Consider the following 20,582-nt stretch of genomic DNA (forward strand, 5'->3'; position numbering starts at 1 on the left):
TGGACTGTGGTGTTGTATATCTTTTTATGAACTTTCTACGAACCTTTTGAATTTGTGGGTTTCAGCATCAACTTTTTCTATGTATTTTTCCATAAATTTCTTCTAAATACTTTTTATGCATTTTTGTCATAATCAATGGATATCATGAAATTTTTAATGAGATACAGTGGAGTATGATAAATTTTTAGAATGATTTTTTTGTGAGCATTTTTGCACTATGCACTTTAATTATTTTCAATATGGTGATGATTCTTGGGAGCTTTTTCACTTTACATAGTTTTTTTCATTCCCCGGTGCGAATGTTTGATTTTGATTCAGATGCAATTTTGATTAAATTAATTGCATTAAATAGGACTAAATGAAGTATGGGGCAGATCTCATTTAGACTTATGTCTGGTGCTGGTCACATATGAATCACTGCCTGAGCCTATAATCTCCCGTTTGTATGTTAAGGGCTCATACTGATAATAACAGTTTTTATACTGCAGGACCGTGAAGTTCTTTGCGGTTTACAATGATTAAAATGCTACAAATTGAGTAGAACTAACAAAGTTAGAAATTAGTGACTAACAGTTCTAGAGATCAGTTGTTGTGAGAAAGATTGTGCAGATCAACTACCTAAGTACTTCAGGAACAGATATGTTTTTAGGTGTCTCCTAAATTCCCCATAGTTATTGGCATACATAAGTAACTGTTCTAGATCCCATAATGCTACTTGATAAGAGAAAAGATGTTGATGATGTCTTTTAAATTTACAACCTCTAACCGGTGGAGAAACAAGCTTCAAGTGTGAGCTTCTCTTATGTCTGTTGGTTGAGAAAGAGAAACGGTCAGTTATATATTCAGGGGCTAGACCGAATAGTACCTTGAAGCAAAAACATCCAAACTTAAACTTTGCACGTGCTTCCATCGGCAACCAGTGCAGGAGTTGATAGGAAGGAGTTACATGATCGGACTTCTTCAACCAAAAATCAGCCTGACCTCCATATTTTGCACCAGTTGTAATCGCTGCATATTCTTCTGGGAAATTGCCAGATGGGCGATATTACAAAATTCTGAATGATGAAGCATCAAAATATGCTTTAATGGACTGAAGCTTCCAGAGAGTGAAAAAACCCTTTCTAACCAAAGAGTCCACCTGGTCTTTCATGATTATGCCCTGGTCCAGTATTACCCCCAAGACCTTCATGGCTACTTATGTCCATTATTTAAGGAATTTCTGTAATAATTGTACATCTTCCCAGTTCAAGCATTCACCCCGAAGGATTAAGAGTGTTAGCCAATTATAGATTGGATTTTAGACTGGACATTATTGGCTACAACATTGTCCTAAGGGTTTCATTTTTTGTGCTAGTTTTGATTTATAAATGGGCATAAATACATAAAAATGCCAATCATTCCAAGTCCAGCTCTAGATCCTAAGAAACTTTGTTGAACCCTGATTTATTATATTTACATTTAACATAAGAACATAAGAAGTGCCATCTCTGGAACAGACCCTAGATCCATCAAGTCCGGCGATCCGCACATGCGGAGGCCCCGCCAGGTGTACCCTGGCATAGTTTTAATCCCCATATCACTCCAAGCTTCTCCTAAGGAGATGTGCATCTAGCTTACCCTTACCTATGTCACCTTATGTCACTCATAAGGAGATGTACATCTAACTTACCCTTAAATCCTAGAACGGTGGATTCCACAATTACCTCTTCTGGGAGAGCATTCCAGGTGTCCACTACTTGTTGCGTGAAGCAGAACTTCCTGATATTTGTTCTGAACTTGTCCCCCTTTAGCTTCAGTCCATGTCCTCTTGTCCGTGTCACATTTGACATTGTAAATAAATTTTTTTCCTGCTCTATTTTGTCAATTCCTTTCAGAATTTTCTTCTCTTCTCAAGGGAGAACAATCCCAGTCTCTTAAGTCGTTCCTCGTATTCCAAGTTCTCCATGCCCTTTATTAGCTTTGTTGCTCGTCTCTGCACCCTCTCAAGTATTTTTATATCCTTCTTTAGGTATGGAGACCAATGTTGGACGCAGTATTCCAAGTGTGGTCTGACCATCGCTCTATAAAGCGGCAGTATTACTTTCTCCGATCTGCTCGTGATTCCCTTCTTTATCATGCCTAGCATTCTATTCACGTCCTTCGCTGCCACCGCACACTGCGCCAACAGATTCAGGGTCTTATTAATACGCCCAGGTCTCTTTCCTGTTAGGTTTTTCTCAGAGTTGCACCTGACATACTATACTTGTGTTCCTTATTTTTTCTGCCTAAGTGCATCACTTTGCATTTTTCCACATTAAACTTCATCTACCATTTATGTGCCCAATTTTCCAAACGGCTCAGGTTGCTCTGGAGTTCCTCACTGTCCTTCTGCGATTTAATTGCCCGGCATAGCTTTGTATCATCTGCAAACTTGATGATCTCACTGGATGTTCCATCCTCCAGGTCATTTATGAAGATATTAAATAAGATGGGCCCAAGTACCGAGCCCTGGGGCACACCGCTAGTCACAGTCTCCCAGTCTGAGAATTTCCCATTTATGCACACTCTCTGCTTTCTGTTCTCCAGCCATTTGCCTATCCATCTTAGTATATCTCCTTCTATTCCATGGCCTTGTAGTTTCCTGAGGAGTCTTACATGTGGAACCTTGTCGAACACTTTCTGAAAATCCAAGTATATAATATCCACCGGTTCTCCATTATCAATTTGTCTGTTCACTGTCTCAAAAAATTGAAGTAGCTTCATCAAACATGACTTCCCTTTCCTGAATTCATGTTGGCTGGCTCTCATCAGGTCGTGTGTGTCTAAGTGCCGGGTTATGCTATCCTTGATCAGCGCCTCAACCATCTTCCCAGGGACCGACGTGAGACTCACAGGTCTACAGTTGCCTAGTACTCCTCTTGATCCTTTTTTAAATACCGGCGTTACGTTCACTATCTTCCAGTCATCCGGTATCTGTCTTGTTTTGATTGACAGGTTGGCAAGTTTTTACAATAGTTCTCCGATTTCCACTTTTAACTCTTTCAAGACTCTCAGATGAATTCCGTCCGGTCCAGGAGATTTGTCACTTTTGAATTTGTCGATCTGGTGGTAAATCTGGACCAAGTCCACTTCTACTGTTGTAAGGCTGTCCTCTGTTACTCCTTTGAACACTTTTACTGTTTCTGGAATTGTTGCAGTGTCTTCCTTTGTAAAGACAGACGCAAAGAAGGAATTTAGTCTGTCTGCGATTTGTTTGTCTTCCTTGATGTACTCTTTCCTTCCCTGGTCATCCAGCGGTCCCACTGCCTCTCTTGCGAGTTTTCGCCCTTTCACGTACCTGAAGTATATCAAAGCAGTTTACATTCAAGTAGAGTAAGTTATTTGTCTGTACCTAGAAGGCTTACAACTTGTGTACAATGTAGAGTTAAGTGATCCTTGGATTGAAACCTTGGCCTACATGGGACCAACTGCACCAACCCAAACAACCTACCATTTTGTTTGAGGTAGAGAAAATACTGACTTTCCAGAGAGCACCAGCCCTTATATTGGTGATGTCACTGGGAGAAATCAGTTTCTCTACCTCCACTTGCCAACAGGAAGGTGATACAACCCAATCATACAGCCTAGTGAAGTTGAACGCTAAGGAAAGAGAGTATTTCTATAAAGATAGCATATGTCAGGACCAGTACTTGGTTGGGAGAAAGAAACATGATGGCAGATAAAGGCCAAATGGTCCATCCAGTCTGCCCATCCGCAGCATCCACTATTTCCTCCTTTCCCTAAGAGATCTCATTTGCCTGACCCGTGCTTTCTAGAAACACAGAAACATGATGCTAGATAAAAGCCAAATGACCCATCCAGTTGCAACCAGGGTAATAGCTCTGGGCCCCCTAGCCATAGGAGGCCCCAAGCCTGTCTGAAGCTTAAGGCACTGTCTGTTAAGAGGCTTTGGTGTCCGCTCCCAAATTTTTGCCTTGGGCCCCAGTCATGTCTGACACCAGTTCTAAAAGCCCAAAAACTTTGTGAGAGTCTCCTTATATAACTATGAACACTTAGGGCTCCTTTTACAAAGGTGCGTTAGGGCCTTAACGTGTGGAATAGCGCGCACTAGCCACTACCGCCTCCGCTTGAGCATGCAGTAGTTTTTTGGGTAGCGTGTGCTAATCCGGTGCGTGCGCTAAAAACGCTAGCGCACCTTTGTAAAAGGAGCCCTTAAATTCCAAGATGTTTCTCTTAATTGTCACAGTTTCAGTAGGTAAGAAGAACCTCATATCTAACACCAGATGGCAAAATTTATATGGGCCTGCCACTAAATCATTTTTTCTCTCTGAACATTTTCTACTTTTGATTTTTAATTTGACTTTTATAAATTAAAATAAGTTTCTTAGCAAAGGAAGACTCTTATTGTAAGTTATTTTAAAGGAATGTCCAAGGCTGCATACTCCCATGCAGAGAACATGATGTCATTTCACGTAACTTTATCAAACAGAGACAAGCACTTGAAAACTAAATCCAATATAAATCCTTTTAGTCCAAAACAAACAAAAAAATTCACTGAAGAAATGCTCCCTCACACTCAGGCCCTCTTTTATTAAGGTGTGCTAACCGATTAGCGTGCACTAATCAGTTAGCACACCTTAGTAAAAGAGGAGGTCAATTTTGGATACATTGATGGGAAGAATTCTTGTATTCAAACCCGGTGAGCGGCTTATAATCGATTAAAAAGCATCTACCCCTGATGAAGAGACAAAAAAACAGAGAACTCTGTCGGGTAGTTTCAAGCCACACCATATCATTAAAAAAAGGCTAATTTGCTCCCCCATTAATATTATCACATTCATGAGAAATTGAGTAGATAACTAATTTCTTCATTTTGGAAACCTACATACATACATATAATAGTCTTCCTTTGCTAAGAAATTATTTTAATTTAAAAACATCAAATTAAAAATCAAAAGTAGAAAATGTTCAGAGAGAAAAAATGTAGTGGCAGACCCCTATAAATTTTGCCATCTGGCATTAAATGCAAGGTTCTGCTGGGATACTTTACCTTGAGGTAGGTTCCCACTACTGAAACTCTGTGACAAGTGGCGTACCTAGGGGGGGGAGGCATGGTGGGCGGTCCGCCCCGGGTGCACGGGCCCAAGGGTGTGCACAGCTGGCCTGCCATTGCCGTCATCAGAAAGAAGCCGGCGCCAGTTCTCCCTCCCTCCGAATTCGCCCTGCTTCGTTTCCAGCAGGCCGACCAACTATATCCATCCAACGTCAATTCTGACGTCGGAGAGGACGTTCTGGACCAGCCAATCGCTGCCTGGCTGGCCCGGAACGTCCTCTCTGATGTTAGAATTGATGTCGGACAGCCAGAGTTGGTCAGCCCGCGGGAAACAAAGCAGGGCGAATTCGGCGCCGGCCTGTTTCCGATGGCCAGTGGCAGCCTTTCCCCAGCGGTGGTGGCAGCATGGTGGTGGTGGCATGGGGGAGGGCAGGGAGAAAGAAAGAAAGGGGGGGGGGAGACAGGGAGCCAGAAAGAAAGAAAGGGGGGGACAGGGATCCAGAAAGAAAGAAAGGGGGCAGAGTGAAAGAAAAAAATGGGGCATGGGGAGAGAGCGAGAGAAAGACATACAGAAAGAAAGGGGGCATGGGGAGAGAAAGAAGGGGGCAGGGTGAAAGAAGAAATGGGGCATGGAGAGAGAGAGAGAAAGACAGAAAGAAAGGGGGCATGGAGAGAGAAAGAAAGAAGGGGACAGGATGAAACAAAGAAAAAGTTGGGGGAGGGAATGAGATCTGGAGGAGAGGAAGCATACAGGAGGCTGAAAGAAGGGAAGAAATATTGGATGCACAGTCAAAAGAATAAATAAATAAAGTGCAACCAGAGACTGATGAAATTACCAAGCAAAGGTAGGAAAAATGATTTTATTTTCAATTTAGTGATCAAAATGTGTCCGTTTTGAGAATTTATATATGCTGTCTATATTTTGCACTATGGGCCCCTTTTACTAAACTGCAATAGCAGTTTTTAGCACAGGGAGCCTATGAGTGTCGAGAGCAGCCTGGGGCATTTAGCGCAGCTCCCTGCGCTAAAAAACGCTATCGCAGTTTAGTAAAAAGGGAGGCAGTATATTTGTCTATTTTTGTATAGTTGTTACTGAGGTGTGACATTGCATAAAGTCATCTGCCTTGACCTCTTTGAAAACCCGCAGAATATAAATGATAATTAACATTTTCTCTGCGTACAGTGTGCTTTGTGTTTTTAAAATGTTATTGTTGGTAGATCATTTTGACTTGGCCACAAAGGTAAGGGGGTGGGAGGGAGGAGAGCTGCTGAAAGACATCTAGTAATCCTTGCAGGCTTGACTGTGCAGGGAATTATTTTTGTAAAATCATGTTTTGTTATGTGACTAGCATTATTTAGACTTTAATTTCTATGAATGAATAGAATGAAAATGATATAAAATTACTTGCTTGTTTTTATGTGCGTGCGCTGAAGGAAAGTGGAGAGAAAGTGGGCTGAGGACGCTGAAGGGAAATGGGGAACAGAGAGTGGGGAAAAGACGCTGATTTATAAATTGACAGTTGTACAGAATATTGTTTCTTTTTATATTTTAATATAATAAGTTCAATATAAAACAATTCAAGGCTTGTGTGGATGGAATCAGGTAGTTTGTGGGGATGGGGACCGAGCTTACGGGGATTAGTCCAATAAAATGGTATTTTCTTATTTCTCATTATTTGTTTTATTTTTATTTGTTAATTTGTAAAGTGGTGATTGTTATGTATCAGTTTTTTCAAATTTACATCTACTGTCTTGATATTTAACACAGTATTAGAGGACATGTATTACTGTTTTTGTGATGTTGCATTGTATGCAGAGTCTGGTTTCTTGGCTTTTCCTTGTTCATAGCATGTCCTCTGGTCCTATCCCTCCCTGTAGCAAAAAACAAAAAACAAACAACCCAACAATCCACCCCTCTCAAATATGCCCAGCACCCCCCTAGGACAGAATCCCACTCCAAGTATGTTTTTCTTGCCCTGTCCTTCCCTTTGTCCAGAATCTTCTCCCATTCCTTCCCTTTATCTCCCCACCCCACAATTGAACAGCTCCAGTGTTTATTCCCACTACATCTTTCCTATGTAGGTCACCCACCCCTCCTTTTCCCCTCTCTCCTTCCTTCCTTTAGCTCTTCTCCAGATCTTCTCATCTCCTGCAGCAGCTCCCCAAGACCATCAGCGGCTGGCTTTACATGTTTTCAGAGGAAAAAAAGCTGGCACTCCACCAGTGTCATTTCCTCCTTTATTGCCGCTGCTGTTTGCACTGGAGATGTGCAGGCAGCGTGGGACCTCTCCAGCCACATGTATGAATCTACAGCTTCTCACCTCTTAAGACACAAGTTTCCTGTTTGCCAGCTGTTGGAACACCACAGATTCATCAGCGTATGCGGGCTAGAAAGGTCCCGCGCTGCCTTCCGAGGAAGACTGACCGCTATTTGAACATGGTCAGTTGATCCTGCTTTTGAGTGATTTGGTTTTTGGTAGCAGCTCTTGGTGTAATACACAGGCATTTGTTGTTATCTTCATTTTTTGCGGTACATTGTATACCTTATTTACCATGGACCCTGACGAAGGCTTGTTGTCCGAAACACGTACCGTGTTGGGTCTTTTGGTTGGTAAAAAGTTTTTTTTTATTACTGCATTTTAACTTTGGTACAATAAATTCTTGCCTGCATCGTGTACATTGTCTGCAGTTTTTGTTTGGTTTTCCTGTTTCTGTGGTTTTTCTGCAGATTCGTTTGGATTTCTTTTTTGTTGTTGTTGCTCTTTTGATCCTGTACAAAACAGCATCCGCACTAGAGAAGGGCGTGACACTAGCTGTATGCCAGCTCCTACCCTACCCCTGAAAACTTTTTTCACAATCTCAGAAAAAGGAGGCCAGTGGAACATTTCTGTGTACAGGAGACCCAAACAAATTAAACTCATTCTACCCTATCGCCCTGGCTATTAAAGTTGTAGGGAGCCAAACTTTCGTGGCTTATCACATTCTCCTACCGAAAACAGCGGTAACACACAAGCCCAAAAGCAGAAGGAACAAGAGTCATGAAACGAGAATAAGTCTTGAACAGATTACCATAGGTTAAAAATATATCTCCACCAATCTCGGATATAAAAGAATCACAAGAAGTACTTAAGTGTATCCCTGCCCCTCCCCAGCAGTAAGCAAAAGGTCTCTGAATCGCACTCACCGCTGGAAGACGTTCCAAAGGAAACTCTGATCCGGCACCGCGCTAGGTCTGTACTGCTGCTGCTGCCCATAGGCCATGGTACACCTGGACGAAGAACACGCAGACAATCACTGTCGGTCTCCGGGCTACTACCGGCACTGTCTGGTACTCACACCCTATCACTCCTCCCCCACCCCTCTTGCTATTCGTTTCCTGATCCGCTCTGCGGAACAGGAAGTTGTTGTAGCCATAGAGACCGCCAATAACTCAGCTCCACTAGACTGAGGGGGAAAGGAAGATCGACTGAAGTAAAGAGAGAAAAAGCCAGACAGTTAAAAATCAACCCACTGTCGTTCTCCTGGAGATTGCGTTCAACTAGGATGCTTCAGACTTCAAAAAAATTAATGAGCATGAAGGCCGCCGTGATTCGCTGCTCTCTCTGCGTACTACGTTTGGTCACATGCCAGTCAGGGGCTTTCTGGGAGCTTCTGCCCAGTGTTGTCAGTTAGGCGGTTTTCTAGTCAAATTGGGCAACTTTTGAATCCTGGAGACGGGAAGTTTTTGGCGTTGCTTTCTTTAAGTATGTGCTGTTTTTTTGTTGTGGTTTTTATTTATTTATTTATTTGTTGTTGGGTTTTTGTGTGGGGGGTTTTTTTTTTTGGGGGGGGTGCGGTATTCACTATTCAAAGAATGTTGTTCCGGTTTTCTGTCAAGCCTCATTCTGGTGCTTTCAGCGTGCCTGTTAGGGCGTTGCAGGCCTCACTCTGGTGTAGCTACCTGTCTCTTTGGCGATCACTTCTTTTTAACCACATGAGGTCTGCCGCCCAGAAGCTGAGCTTGATAGTAAGAGTAGAAAATGTAAGAGCAAACTTAACTCTTCTGTTAGCTGTTCTGTTCTCAATCCTTCGATCCCCAATATCGGCGGGGGGCGGGATTACCCTTCCATATGTATGGTTAGCCGGGGGGGGGGGGCGCTAGCCGGGTGGGGGGGTTACCCTTCCGTATGTATGGTTGGGAAGCACACTAATTTATAAAGGGTCATTTTTACCTCAGGAGGAAGGTGTGGGTGAGGTTAAATGCGAATTGTTTGCTGCAGCGCTTCACTGTGTTCACCGGTCACTGGGGTGGGAATGTTTATAGCTTCTGAAATCATTCCCAGTAAAGTTTTCAGGATATCTATAATTAATATGCATGACATAGAATTCAGAAAACGTCTGAAAACTCAACTGTTCATAAAGTATCTAGACAACTGACCCACTCATCTTCTTTCTCCTCCATAGTAATTCCTCTGTCCTATTAATCTCTTTCTCCTCACAACGCATTTCCGGTCCTATTAACTCGTACCTCGCTTAATCTATTGTAAACCGCATATAACTTAACGGTATTGCGATATATAAACTTATTATTATTATACTGCCTCCCTTATATGCATATCTTTTCATGCATATTCATTGTGGATGTCCTGAAACCTGGCTGGCTAGGGGGGTCTCCAGAACCGATTTTGGGAAATACTTCAATATAGAGATTTACTTTTAAAGATGCTTACAATATCTGGACTTCGTTGTGAGTGCAAGCTTGGATTAAAAAAGGGACCTGCTTTTGAGTTGGCCTGAAGTAATGACATGATTTATATTTTTGTTTTCCCGTGTTGGTGTGAAGATTATTTGTGTGTTTTACCCAGAGTGCATGCAAATGTATTTTCTTCTAATTTGACAAGGTGATGAGTTTCTACTGGTAGTTGGGGGAGACTGCTGGGAGACCTCTCTCTTTTAAATTTTTAAGCAGTGTTCTCCCCAGAAATTTTTTCCAGCTGGGTGGGAAAAATTAAATGTGTACTATTTTTATTAGTTAATTATTATTAATTATTTTCCAATGTTCAATATGACTTCCTTTTTTAAGGTTTGACACTTGTGCCAGAATATTTTTACTAAATTTAAGAGATATCCAATTCTAGAAATGAATAATTAGGTATTTGCCTTCTTTCAAATGGTATAGAGGTTTAAAAAAGGGAAATGCGTTAATGAAGTCATTAGGTTCAGTCTAGCCATTTATTTCTGCATGAATTTAAACAACTAAAAAAAAAGATAAATATAGCTCATCCAGTCATAAGAAATGGCTCTCCTCTAATAATTTTGATCACTAGGTTCCTTCCTGAGGTCTCACTGAGGATATGAAATAGAAGCAATCCCCACTTCCACTTCCAGACCGCTTCCACATAATTTATGGAGAGGTGTTACTGAGCCTTGAAGGAGACATATGTGATTGCACTACAGCAAAATAAAAAAAGTAGCAGATAAAGATCAAAGTGAGAGCTAGGGCAAAACAGTTTAGGTAAAGATGCAGGTAATAATTAGCAATGTATTAAAAATATTTTATTTTTATTTGCTTACAATGTCATTTGAAAGCTGCTTGATGTTAATACTTTAATTTAATTCTTCATACTGCGGAGGGGACAACACCACTTACGTCAACAGTAAAGTTAGAATAGGGTCATTAAATCCAGTGACGTACCTAGTATATATGACAGCCAGTGCTGATCATTTTTTAACAACCCCCTCTTCTATATAAAAAATTTATTATTTTTAGTAATAATCCATGAGTCACACAACAAGGGTATACCTAGGAAAAGGCAGCATCTTAAACACTGCAGTGAGCACTAGAACACCAATACGCACATTGAAAAACTGAACAAGCCAGATCCTTCAGTCAATTGATCCTGTACAGTCGATGCTAACAGAAAGCCATGTCCTTTTCGTACACACAGAACACAGATAAACCCTCGCCCAATATGGAATAATCACAAACTAAAAATAGAAATATGTAGACAAAAGTTAAACTGAACCAAGAAACCAGACTCTGCATACAATGCAACACCACAGAAACAGTTACACGATCCAAGATGGCCGACAGTCCCGGACGCTGAGCAGCACGCCGGAGGAGACTTTCTGAAAATTTTCTGCTGAACAGATTTACCTACCTAGAATGCCGAAGAGGAGAGGTCGCAGCGCTGCTGGAGCCTCGCGGCGTTCGGCGGTCCCCTCGTTCGGCAACATAGAAGAACTCCTGCGTCGGATGCAGGATATCCCGGCAGCGTCGGCACCCCCGCTGGAGACGCCTCAGAGGGGCGGAAATGAGGTGATCTCCTTGGGGCTAGAGACAACGTTGAGCCCCGACGCTAGGGCACCTCCCCCACCTCCTCAGGTTACCAGCTCCCCACGAGTGGAGGAGCTGCCGGGAGAAGGCAGGCATCTACCCTCGGAGGCCAGAGAGAACAGAGAGGGGAGCGTGGAGATGGACTCCCTGAGTTTTCAGGTGAGTCCAAGAAACACTGAGGACTTGGAAACATCGGGGATTACTTCAGGCCAGCAGAAGGATTGCCAGGAACAGCTGAAAACTGGTGAGACTATTCAAACTTTTAATCCTTCATATGTTATTGAAAAACCCAGAGAAGTAACACTGGATTCAATTTGGGATTTAGTGGCTGACCTCGCCAAGTCTGTCAAGCCCCAGCTTTTGCAGCTGGAAAATAAAATTACTCTTCAAGAAACTGAGATAAAAAACATAAAAGTTGAAATTGGTGAATCTAAGAATTCTATTGAGAATATACAACAGGAGTTAAAAGTATCAAAACAGCTTAATGAAGCAATAATAAAAGATAATACAAATATGCGTAGAAAACTGGAATCTTTGGAGAATTTTTCTCGTAATAATAATCTCCGACTGATTAACTTTCCTAGGATAGCCTCGGTGACACCTAGGGATATGTTGAAACGTTATATGTTGGAGATTTTGGGTATTCCAGAGGATACATTACCACCACTTACTCAAGTATATTACCTACCAATGAAAGCTATTAAATCACCATCTAAACAACAGGAGAATAATCAACTACTTAATGTTTCAGCAATCTTGGAACTTTCGGATAGAGAGCTAGTATCTCCGGCAACATTGCTTCTTACTGTGGCTCTTGCTCCAGATAAAAACTGGTTGCTTAGATTGTTCTTTAGAAATAAAATGAAATAATTTCTTGGACAAAAAATATTAATGTTTCCAGACTTGGCACGGGAAACCCAGAGGAGAAGGCGAGAGTTTCTTTTGATGAAGCCAGGGGTTACATCTCTTGGTGGGACTTTTTTCCTTAGACACCCTTGTAAATGTGTAATACAATACCATATGAAGAAATATGTATTCTTTGAACCATTCCAGTTGACAGCCTTTTTGGCAGGAACTCGGCTGGATGAAGGAAAATCAAAATCAAAGTGAAGTGCATTTGAATAATGATATCCTTTCTCAGCCAGGGGATCTTGTTTTCCTAATATTTGAATTGATAGTTGTTAGCAGTTGTTAGCATTTGTTAATATGTCCGCCTTATCCTTCTTGGATCTAATGTTGAGGACTTGAGCTGAATTTAAGCTAAATATTTATTTTATTTTATTTGATTATTATGTATTTTACCTTTGAGTATTATTTTCTTGCTTTTCTTCAACTTTCTGTACAAGTGGATACTTGATTTATAACATGTAAAAATTTGATAAATAATAATAAAAAAAAAAACAACAGTTACACGTCCCTTAATACTGTACAAAATATAATGACAGTAGATGTAAATTTGAAAAACTGCTACATAACAATCACCACTTTACAAATTAACAAATAGAAATAAAACAAATAACAAGAAATAAGAAAATACCATTTTATTGGACTAATCCATTTTTAAATTAGTAGTAATTAGCTGTCAGAGGCCAAACTTTCTTCAAGACAGTACAGTATACTGCTGTTATGGTATCCTGTCCTAACCTGAGGAAAGGGGTTTAGTCCCCCCCAACATTGCCTTATTTCCATTTCCTATTGATAAACTTTAATCAATACAGTTACAATACTACTTGATTCTAAGTAAAGCAACAACAACAAAATTTTTTTCTACCTTTTGTCGTTTCTGCTTTAATCATCTTCTCTTCGCTCTCTTCTTTCTATTCAGTGTTTGAACTCTCTCCCTTCCATGCAACATCTGTCCTCTCTTTGCCGCTTCCACCCAGCCTCTGCCCTCTCTCTACCCCTTCCATCTACTATCCACACTCTCTGCCGTTTCCATCCAGTGTCTGCCCTCTCTTCCATATGGCATCTTCCCTCTTTCAATAAACTGTATATCCTGTGCCCTTTCTCTTATTTGTACATGATTCATTTCAGCATCACCTCCTCCCCTATGCTCTGGCATCTCTCTTTTCTCCTTCCCTTCCCTCCCCCATGCCCTGGCATTTCTCTCCTCTCCTTCCATCTTCCCCTCCCACTCCATTATCAGGCATCTCTTCTCCTTCCTTTTTCTACCTCCTTCCTTCCTTTCACCTGGTCTATCATCTGTCTCCTTCCTCCCATATGCCCTGACATCTCTCTCTCCCCCCCTCCATGGTCTGGTATCTCCTTTTCTTTCCCTCCCTTCCTTGGTCTTGGCATCTCTTTCCTCTCCTATCCCTTCCCTGGTCTTCCTTCTCCCTCCTTCCCTCTCCTCCCCTGGGTGCAGCAGCAGCAGCAGCATTTCTGTTTCCCCTCTCCCCCAATTGGGTGCAGCAGCATTTCTCTTCCCCCCTCCCCCAACTGGGTGCAGCAGCAGCATTTCTCTTTCCATCCCCCCCACGTCTCACACACCCGTCGGCAGATTCGCTACTAAGGCAAGTAGTAAGTTTCCCTCCGTCGCTGACCTGTCTCCCATAGGTCATTGATGGAGGGAAGCGCTGCTCTTGCTTGCTTCGGTCCTTCCTTGTTGCCAGGTCCTGTCTTCGCGGAAACAGAAAGGCAGGACCCAGCAGCGAGAAAGGCCCGAAGCAAGTAAGAGTAGCAAGTTTTAACTTCCCTCCGTCACTGACCTATCTCCCGCATGCGCCAGGGCTCTAATGGTACCACTGTCTGTGCCGGCTTCCTTTCTCTTCCCTAACCCCTCCCCTCCCTCCCCCCGGGATGTAATTTCCGGTTTTGGAGGGAAGAGAAGGGAAGCCAGCACACACAGTGGCACCGTTAGAGCCCCAGAGCAGGGGTTCAAGATGCTTACTGCCATTTTTAAAAAAAAAGTTAGGTGGGAACTTTTGGCGGCTGAACTTTAAGTAGCTCTTCAATGTTGAGCAGCGGCGGCAGCAGGATTCATGACAGATAACAGCCGGGCGCTCACCTAAATTAGCCGGGCGGAGCACCCGGCTAAAAGGTGCTAGGGAGAACACTGTTTCAATGTTAGTAGAAGTAGAATACTTAACTGATCACAGGATGCCAGTGTGATGTTCAAGAAGTTCAGTTGTTATTTAAGTGTCATTTATTTTTTTCTATTAAACTTCTTGTAACATTGCTATTTATTTATTTATTGGGGATGTATTAATTTCCTCTGAAATCTTTTTACTAAGGCAAGCTAGCAAATACCAGTGCAGGAGGGACAGGAGTCCAGACCCATGGGCCTTATCCCCAAAACCAAGTTACTTGCAGAAGGGTCATTCCATAGCAAGAGGTCTAAAATAATAATTAAAAAAGCTCCTCATCATTATGTCTCGAATTTTCTTCAAAATTTGTATGGAGAACTAGCACAATATTTAAAAAAAAAAAAAAATTTCCTAAAATATCAGTTGAAGTTGCAATAGTCACTGAGCCAGATCCCCTTGTTTTACTGTGTGCTGGTAGCATCATGCACAGCAGTGAATAGCTGCTCATAAAGCTGACAATAATTGATGAAAAATACTAATTTTTTTGCTAGTTTCAGCAATGCTAGTATGAGCATCATGGATGCAAAAGTTCACTTAAAAAGTTTGCTCAAAATGTGCCTTAAACTGATCAAAATCTGTCACGACAAACTGCGACAAGTTTTATCAGCTGCTGTATAGCTTCAGAACAAAAGTAGATCCAGACTTCAGATTTTTATCATAGATTATTATTGTACTGGACACTACACTGTCAAATTTGCAGCAATTCATTATGAATAGCTGCCTAAGAACATAAGAATTGCCGCTGCTGGGTCAGACCAGTGGTCCATTGTGCCCAGCAGTCCACTCACACAGTGACCCTCTGGTCAAAGACCAGCGCCCTAACTGAGACTAGCCCTACCTGCGTATGTTCCGGTTCTTCAGGAACTTGTCGAACTTTGTCTTGAATTCCTGGAGGGTGTTTTCCCCTATGACAGACTCCGGAAGAGCGTTCCAGTTTTCTACCACTCTCTGGGTGAAGAAGAACTTCCTTATGTTTGTATGGAATCTAGCCCCTTTCCATTTTAGAGAGTGCGCTCTCGTTCTCCCTACCTTGGAGCGGGTGAACAATCTGTTCTTATCTACTATGTCTATTCCCTTCAGTACCTTGAATGTTTCGATAATTGCTTCAAATTTTGCACCATTGACACAAGGGCTGAAATTTTTCAATTTTCAGGGTCAGTTATAAAGAGTGTGTGGCGCAGTGGTTGGATCTACAGCCTCAGCACCCTGGGGTTGTGGGTTCAAACCCCCGCGCTGCTCCTTGTGACCCTGGGCAAGTCACTCAGTCCTCCATAGCCCCAGGTACGTTAGCTAGATTGTGAGCCCACCGGAACAGAGAGGGAAAATGCTTGAGTACCTGATTGTAAAACCGCTTAGATAACCTTGATAGGCGGTATATAAAATCCTAATAAAACTTGAAACTAACTAGTACCATTTGAAAGAGAAAATATTACTGTACAAGATTTATATTTATTTGTTTTGCAATTCAACCCTTATTGTAATAAAAATTTGCTTAAAAGTGTGGGGATATTTTGTGTTCGTGGCCCATAATATACACATATCACACGGCTAGAAAATGTGTAAGAAATAGGTGTTGTGTTGGTCCATGGTGGCTTTGCCACTACTGGTTTCCAAATGAGCAAACCAGTATCATAGAAATTATAAATAGTAGTAATATGATGTAGTATCCTCATCGCCATAGGAGCCATGCAACAACAGCCATGGGTGGATTTCTTTTCTGCAAGTGATGCAGAGAAAGAGCTGCGCTGACTGTTAAGTGTTTTTTTTCTATGAACTACACTTCTCCATGTAACTGCCATTTCCTCGACCACCAGAAGACTGTGAATGACGAGCATTAGGTTTACTTCCACCAGTTTCTAACCCACCCCCATTCTCCGGTAACTTATTCCCCCTCCCCCTGGCAGTCCTCTGACCTTGTCTATATACAACAGGCTGCTCCACTCTAGCCAGATTCCTCCCTCTCTAGTATCCTGCCTGTAGGACATGCAAGTTTTGTCAGTGGAGACAGGGTGCAAGAGAGGGAGGACTTTGGCTAGAGTGGAGCAGCCTTTATACAGGCAAGTTTAGAGGGCCTCCAGGGTGAGGGAGATGAGATATCAGAAAATGTGGTGTGGGAACAGGAAATTAAAGGAGAACCCAGGGTAGTGGTTTGATACGATTAATGAGTTTAAAATTATGAAAGGAAGTTGAAATTTTTAGCACATTAAATGTGCAGCATTAGTTGTGTTCCCTCCACACCCTCAGGAACTCTAAAAAGCCTCAGAATGGAGTATCAACAGCAATTCTCCAGATCTTCTAATTTAAGTGGTAGTCTTTACTTGTTGTTCAAGCAACACAGCTGTTTTCAATGTCTTTGTCCTGTTGTATCTTCATGCTCCACTTTTTCCTGTAGTTCTTCAAGTTTAACTTCTAATTTGTTGACAACTGCTACTGCTTCTCGGTTTTCAAGGTGAATGTCTCTTGGAGGTCTACTGTGAGAACATCCTCTGACAATTTCCCCTCTGCAGGTTTCATAGGCAGAGTCTCCGAAGAGGGGGAGCCTTCGACTGAAATTGTTTCAGCAACAGGGTCTGGCTTCATGGCTTTGCTCAGGTATATGTTCTTTATTGATGATGTACTCTTCCTTTAACTGCTCACGGGTGAACAATCTGTACTTATATACTAAGTCTATTCCCTTCAGTACCTTGAATGTTTCGATAATTGCTTCAAATTTTGCACCATTGACACAAGGGCTGAAATTTTTCAATTTTCAGGGTCAGTTATAAAGAGTCTGCCTCAATGTTTTTCTAACTAGTACCATTTGAAAGAGAAAATATTACTGTACAAGATTTATATTTATTTGTTTTGCAATTCAACCCTTATTGTAATAAAAATTTGCTTAAAAGTGTAGGGATATTTTGTGTTCGTGGCCCATAATATACACATATCACAAGGCTAGAAAATGTGTAAGAAATAGGTGTTGTGTTGGTCCATGGTGGCTTTGCCACTACTGGTTTCCAAATGAACCACGGGGTGCAAGGGGTCGTCCACCGATGGATCAAAAACTGGCTGGCGGACAGGAAACAGAGGGTTGGAAATGGGTCACGAGTGGAGTTCCACAGGGGTCGGTGCTGGGACCGCTTCTGTTCAATATATTTATTAACGACCTGGAGGAGGGAACAAAATATGAGGTTATTAAATTTGCGGATGACACTAAACTATACAGCAGGGTCAAAACCATGGAGGACTGCAAAGACCTCCAAAAAGATCTGACAACGCTGGAAGAGTGGGCCAAAAAGTGGCAGATGAGCTTCAACATAGGGAAATGCAAGGTCATGCATGTTGGGAAAAAGAACCCGATGTTCACTTACAAGATGGGGGGATCACCGCTAGGGGTGAACAACCTTGAAAGAGACCTGGGAGTGATGGTAGACACAACATTGAAGGCGTCGGCGCAGTGCGCCACAGCCTCAAGGAAAGCGAACAGAATGTTGGGTATCATTAAGAAAGGTATCACGACCAGGACGAAGGAAGTCATCCTGCCACTGCGCCCACACCTGGAGTACTGTGTCCAGTACTGGTCGCCGTACCTCAAGAAGGACATGGCGGTACTTGAGAGAGTCCAGAGAAGAGCAACTAAGCTAATAAAGGGTATGGGGGACCTCTCATACACTGACAGACTGAAAAAGCTGGGGCTTTTCTCGCTGGAAAAGCGACGACTCAGAGGAGACATGATAGAAACCTTCAAGATCATGAAGGGCATAGAGAAAGTGGACAGGGACAGATTTTTCAAATTATGGGGAACCACAAGTACAAGGGGGCACTCAGAGAAATTGAGAGGGGAAAGGTTTAGAACAAATGCCAGGAAGTTCTTTTTCACCCAGAGGGTGGTGGATACATGGAACGCGCTACCGGAGGATGTGATAGGCAGAACCACGCTACAGGGCTTCAAGGAGGGTCTGGACAGGTACCTGGAGGACAAAGGGATTGAGGGGTACAGATAAGGGTAGAGGTAAGGTTAGAGGGATAGGATTAGAGGCAATTTGTAAAATTAGTCAGAGACCACTGTTCAGGCAGTGGGCCTGATGGGCCGCCGCGGGAGCGAACCGCTGGGCGAGATGGACCTCTGGTCTGCCTCAGCGGAGGCAACTTCTTATGTTCACAGCATTTTCTATGCACTACTGGCTGTGAGATGCAGAGGCTGCACACAGCTATTCCAAATGGACTAACAGCAGCACAAAATTGGAGGGTTCAGTGGAAAAGACACAGTGAATTCACTTGCTTCTATTCAGCATGGCAGCCCAACCAAAACTCCCTTGGCCCTGGTGTAGAAGTACATGAAAAGAGGAAAGGAGGGTCGTGCATATTCCGGTCTGAGGGTGGGGGGTGGAGGGGAAGAAATAATGGGTCTAAAACAGAGGAGAGGGAGAGAGATGGTGGACAGTGGGGTGGAGGGAGGGAAGGAACAGAAAGGGAGAGAAGTTGGACACAATGGATGGTATGGAGGGGGGATAGTGATATTGGATAGGAGGGTGGTTAAAGAAAGGGAGAGATGGTGGACCCTGCAGTGGTGGGAAAGGAGGGAGAGATGCTGGACGAAAGGGTAGTTGAGAAAAGGAGAGATGGTGGATCTAGGGATGGTGGGGTCCATTGCTGCAGCTGCAGGGATAGAGACGAATAAAGGAAATGGAAGGGGAGGAGAGAGATGGAAGATGGATGGTTAGCACGGAGAAAGAAGAAAATGACAAATGGGCAGGAAATCCTGGCAAGTGAATTATCAGAAGACAACCAGAGCTTGGGACCAACATGATTTGAATAATGACCAGACAACAAAAGGTTAAAAAAATAATTTTATTTTCTGTTTTGTGATTACAATATGTCAGATTTGAAATGTGTATCCCACTAGAGCTGGTATTAGACTGCAAGAATGAACTAGGACCTAAAAGAGAGAGGAAAAGCCTTTATTAAGGTGTGCATTTAGCGTTCTCTAAATCGGTTAGTGTACCTTAATAAAAGTATTTTTAATAAAAGTATCTTTAATAAAAATTTTGGCCTGCGACTTAGCCTATGTTTTAGATTTCGGCTCCTTAAGTGATTGAGTTTGACACCCCTGTCCTAGTGTGGCCCAACCCTGTACTTCTTTGAGGGAATAAACAGCCAGATGGATAAGGGGGAATCCATAGACATCATTTACCTTGACTTCCAAAAAGCCTTCGACAAGGTACCTCACGAGCGGCTACTTAAAAAGCTGTGGAACCACGGGGTGCAAGGGGATATCTACCGATGGATCAAACACTGGTTGGCAGGCAGGAAACAGAGGGTTGGAGTAAAAGGCCAATACTCAGACTGGCAATGGGTCACGAGCGTAGTTCCGCAGGGGTAGGTGCTGGGACCTCTACTGTTCAATATATTTATTAACGATTTGGAGGCAGGGACAACATGTGAGGTTATCAAATTTGCTGACGACACCAAACTCTGCAGCAGGGTTAGAAACACGGAAGACTGTGAAGACCTGCAAAGGGACCTAACGAGACTGGAAGACTGGGCAAAAAAGTGGCAAATGAGTTTTAACGTAGAGAAATGCAAGGTCATGCATGTAGGGAAAAAGAACCCGATGTTCAGCTACAAAATGGGGGGAACACTGCTAGGGGTGAGTAACCTTGAAAGGGACCTGTGGGTGATGGTCGACACATCACTGAAACCATCGGCGCAATGTGCAACAGCCTCAAAGAAAGCAAACAGAATGCTGGGCATCATCAAAAAAGGTATTACAACCAGGACGAAGGAGGTCATCATGCCGCTGTATCGCGCAATGGTGCGCCCGCACCTGGAGTACTGTGTTCAGTACTGGTCGCCGTACCTCAAGAAGGACATGGCGATACTCGAGGGAGTGTAGAGGAGGGCGACTAAACTGATAAAAGGTATGGAACATTTTTCATACGCTGACAGGTTAAAAATGCTGGGGCTGTTCTCCCTGGAGAAGAGGAGACTTAGAGGGGACATGATAGAAACCTTCAAAATCCTTAAGGGCATAGAGAAAGTGAATAAGGACAGATTATTCAAACTGTGGGGAGCCACAAGCACTAGGGGTCACTCGGCGAAATTGAAAGGGGACAGGTTTAAAACAAATGCTAGGAAGTTCTTTTTTACCCAGAGGGTGGTGGACACA

At 42.7% G+C, this 20,582-nt stretch overlaps 2 protein-coding genes across 8 annotated transcripts in view; one reads left to right on the plus strand and one right to left on the minus strand.

The window, feature by feature from the left end:
* PDCD6 (programmed cell death 6) overlaps positions 1 to 8,684 on the minus strand; it is a 92,744-nt gene extending 84,060 nt beyond the window's left edge. The window contains exons 1-2 of one of the 2 annotated variants that reach the window (XM_033929697.1): positions 8,544 to 8,684; positions 8,217 to 8,300 (exon numbers count right to left, since the gene is read on the minus strand). In XM_033929697.1, coding sequence (XP_033785588.1) covers positions 8,217 to 8,293 — 77 coding nt within the window. In that variant the 5' untranslated portion in view covers positions 8,294 to 8,300; positions 8,544 to 8,684. Of the gene's footprint in view, positions 1 to 8,216; positions 8,444 to 8,543 lie in introns of those variants that run through there. The other variant, XM_033929698.1, reaches the window with a different exon arrangement.
* The window catches only part of PIGM (phosphatidylinositol glycan anchor biosynthesis class M), a 97,104-nt gene continuing 85,160 nt past the window's right edge, over positions 8,639 to 20,582 (plus strand). For 3 of the 6 annotated variants that reach the window (XM_033929690.1, XM_033929694.1, XM_033929696.1), the window contains exons 1-2: positions 8,642 to 8,775; positions 16,884 to 17,026. The gene's annotated coding sequence lies outside the window, so the exon portion shown is untranslated. Of the gene's footprint in view, positions 8,776 to 8,920; positions 9,054 to 16,883; positions 17,027 to 20,582 lie in introns of those variants that run through there. The other 3 variants (XM_033929692.1, XM_033929691.1, XM_033929693.1) reach the window with 3 other exon arrangements.

The sequence above is a fragment of the Geotrypetes seraphini genome, chromosome 2, assembly GCF_902459505.1.
Source record: "Geotrypetes seraphini chromosome 2, aGeoSer1.1, whole genome shotgun sequence".
Classification (NCBI taxonomy): domain Eukaryota; kingdom Metazoa; phylum Chordata; class Amphibia; order Gymnophiona; family Dermophiidae; genus Geotrypetes; species Geotrypetes seraphini.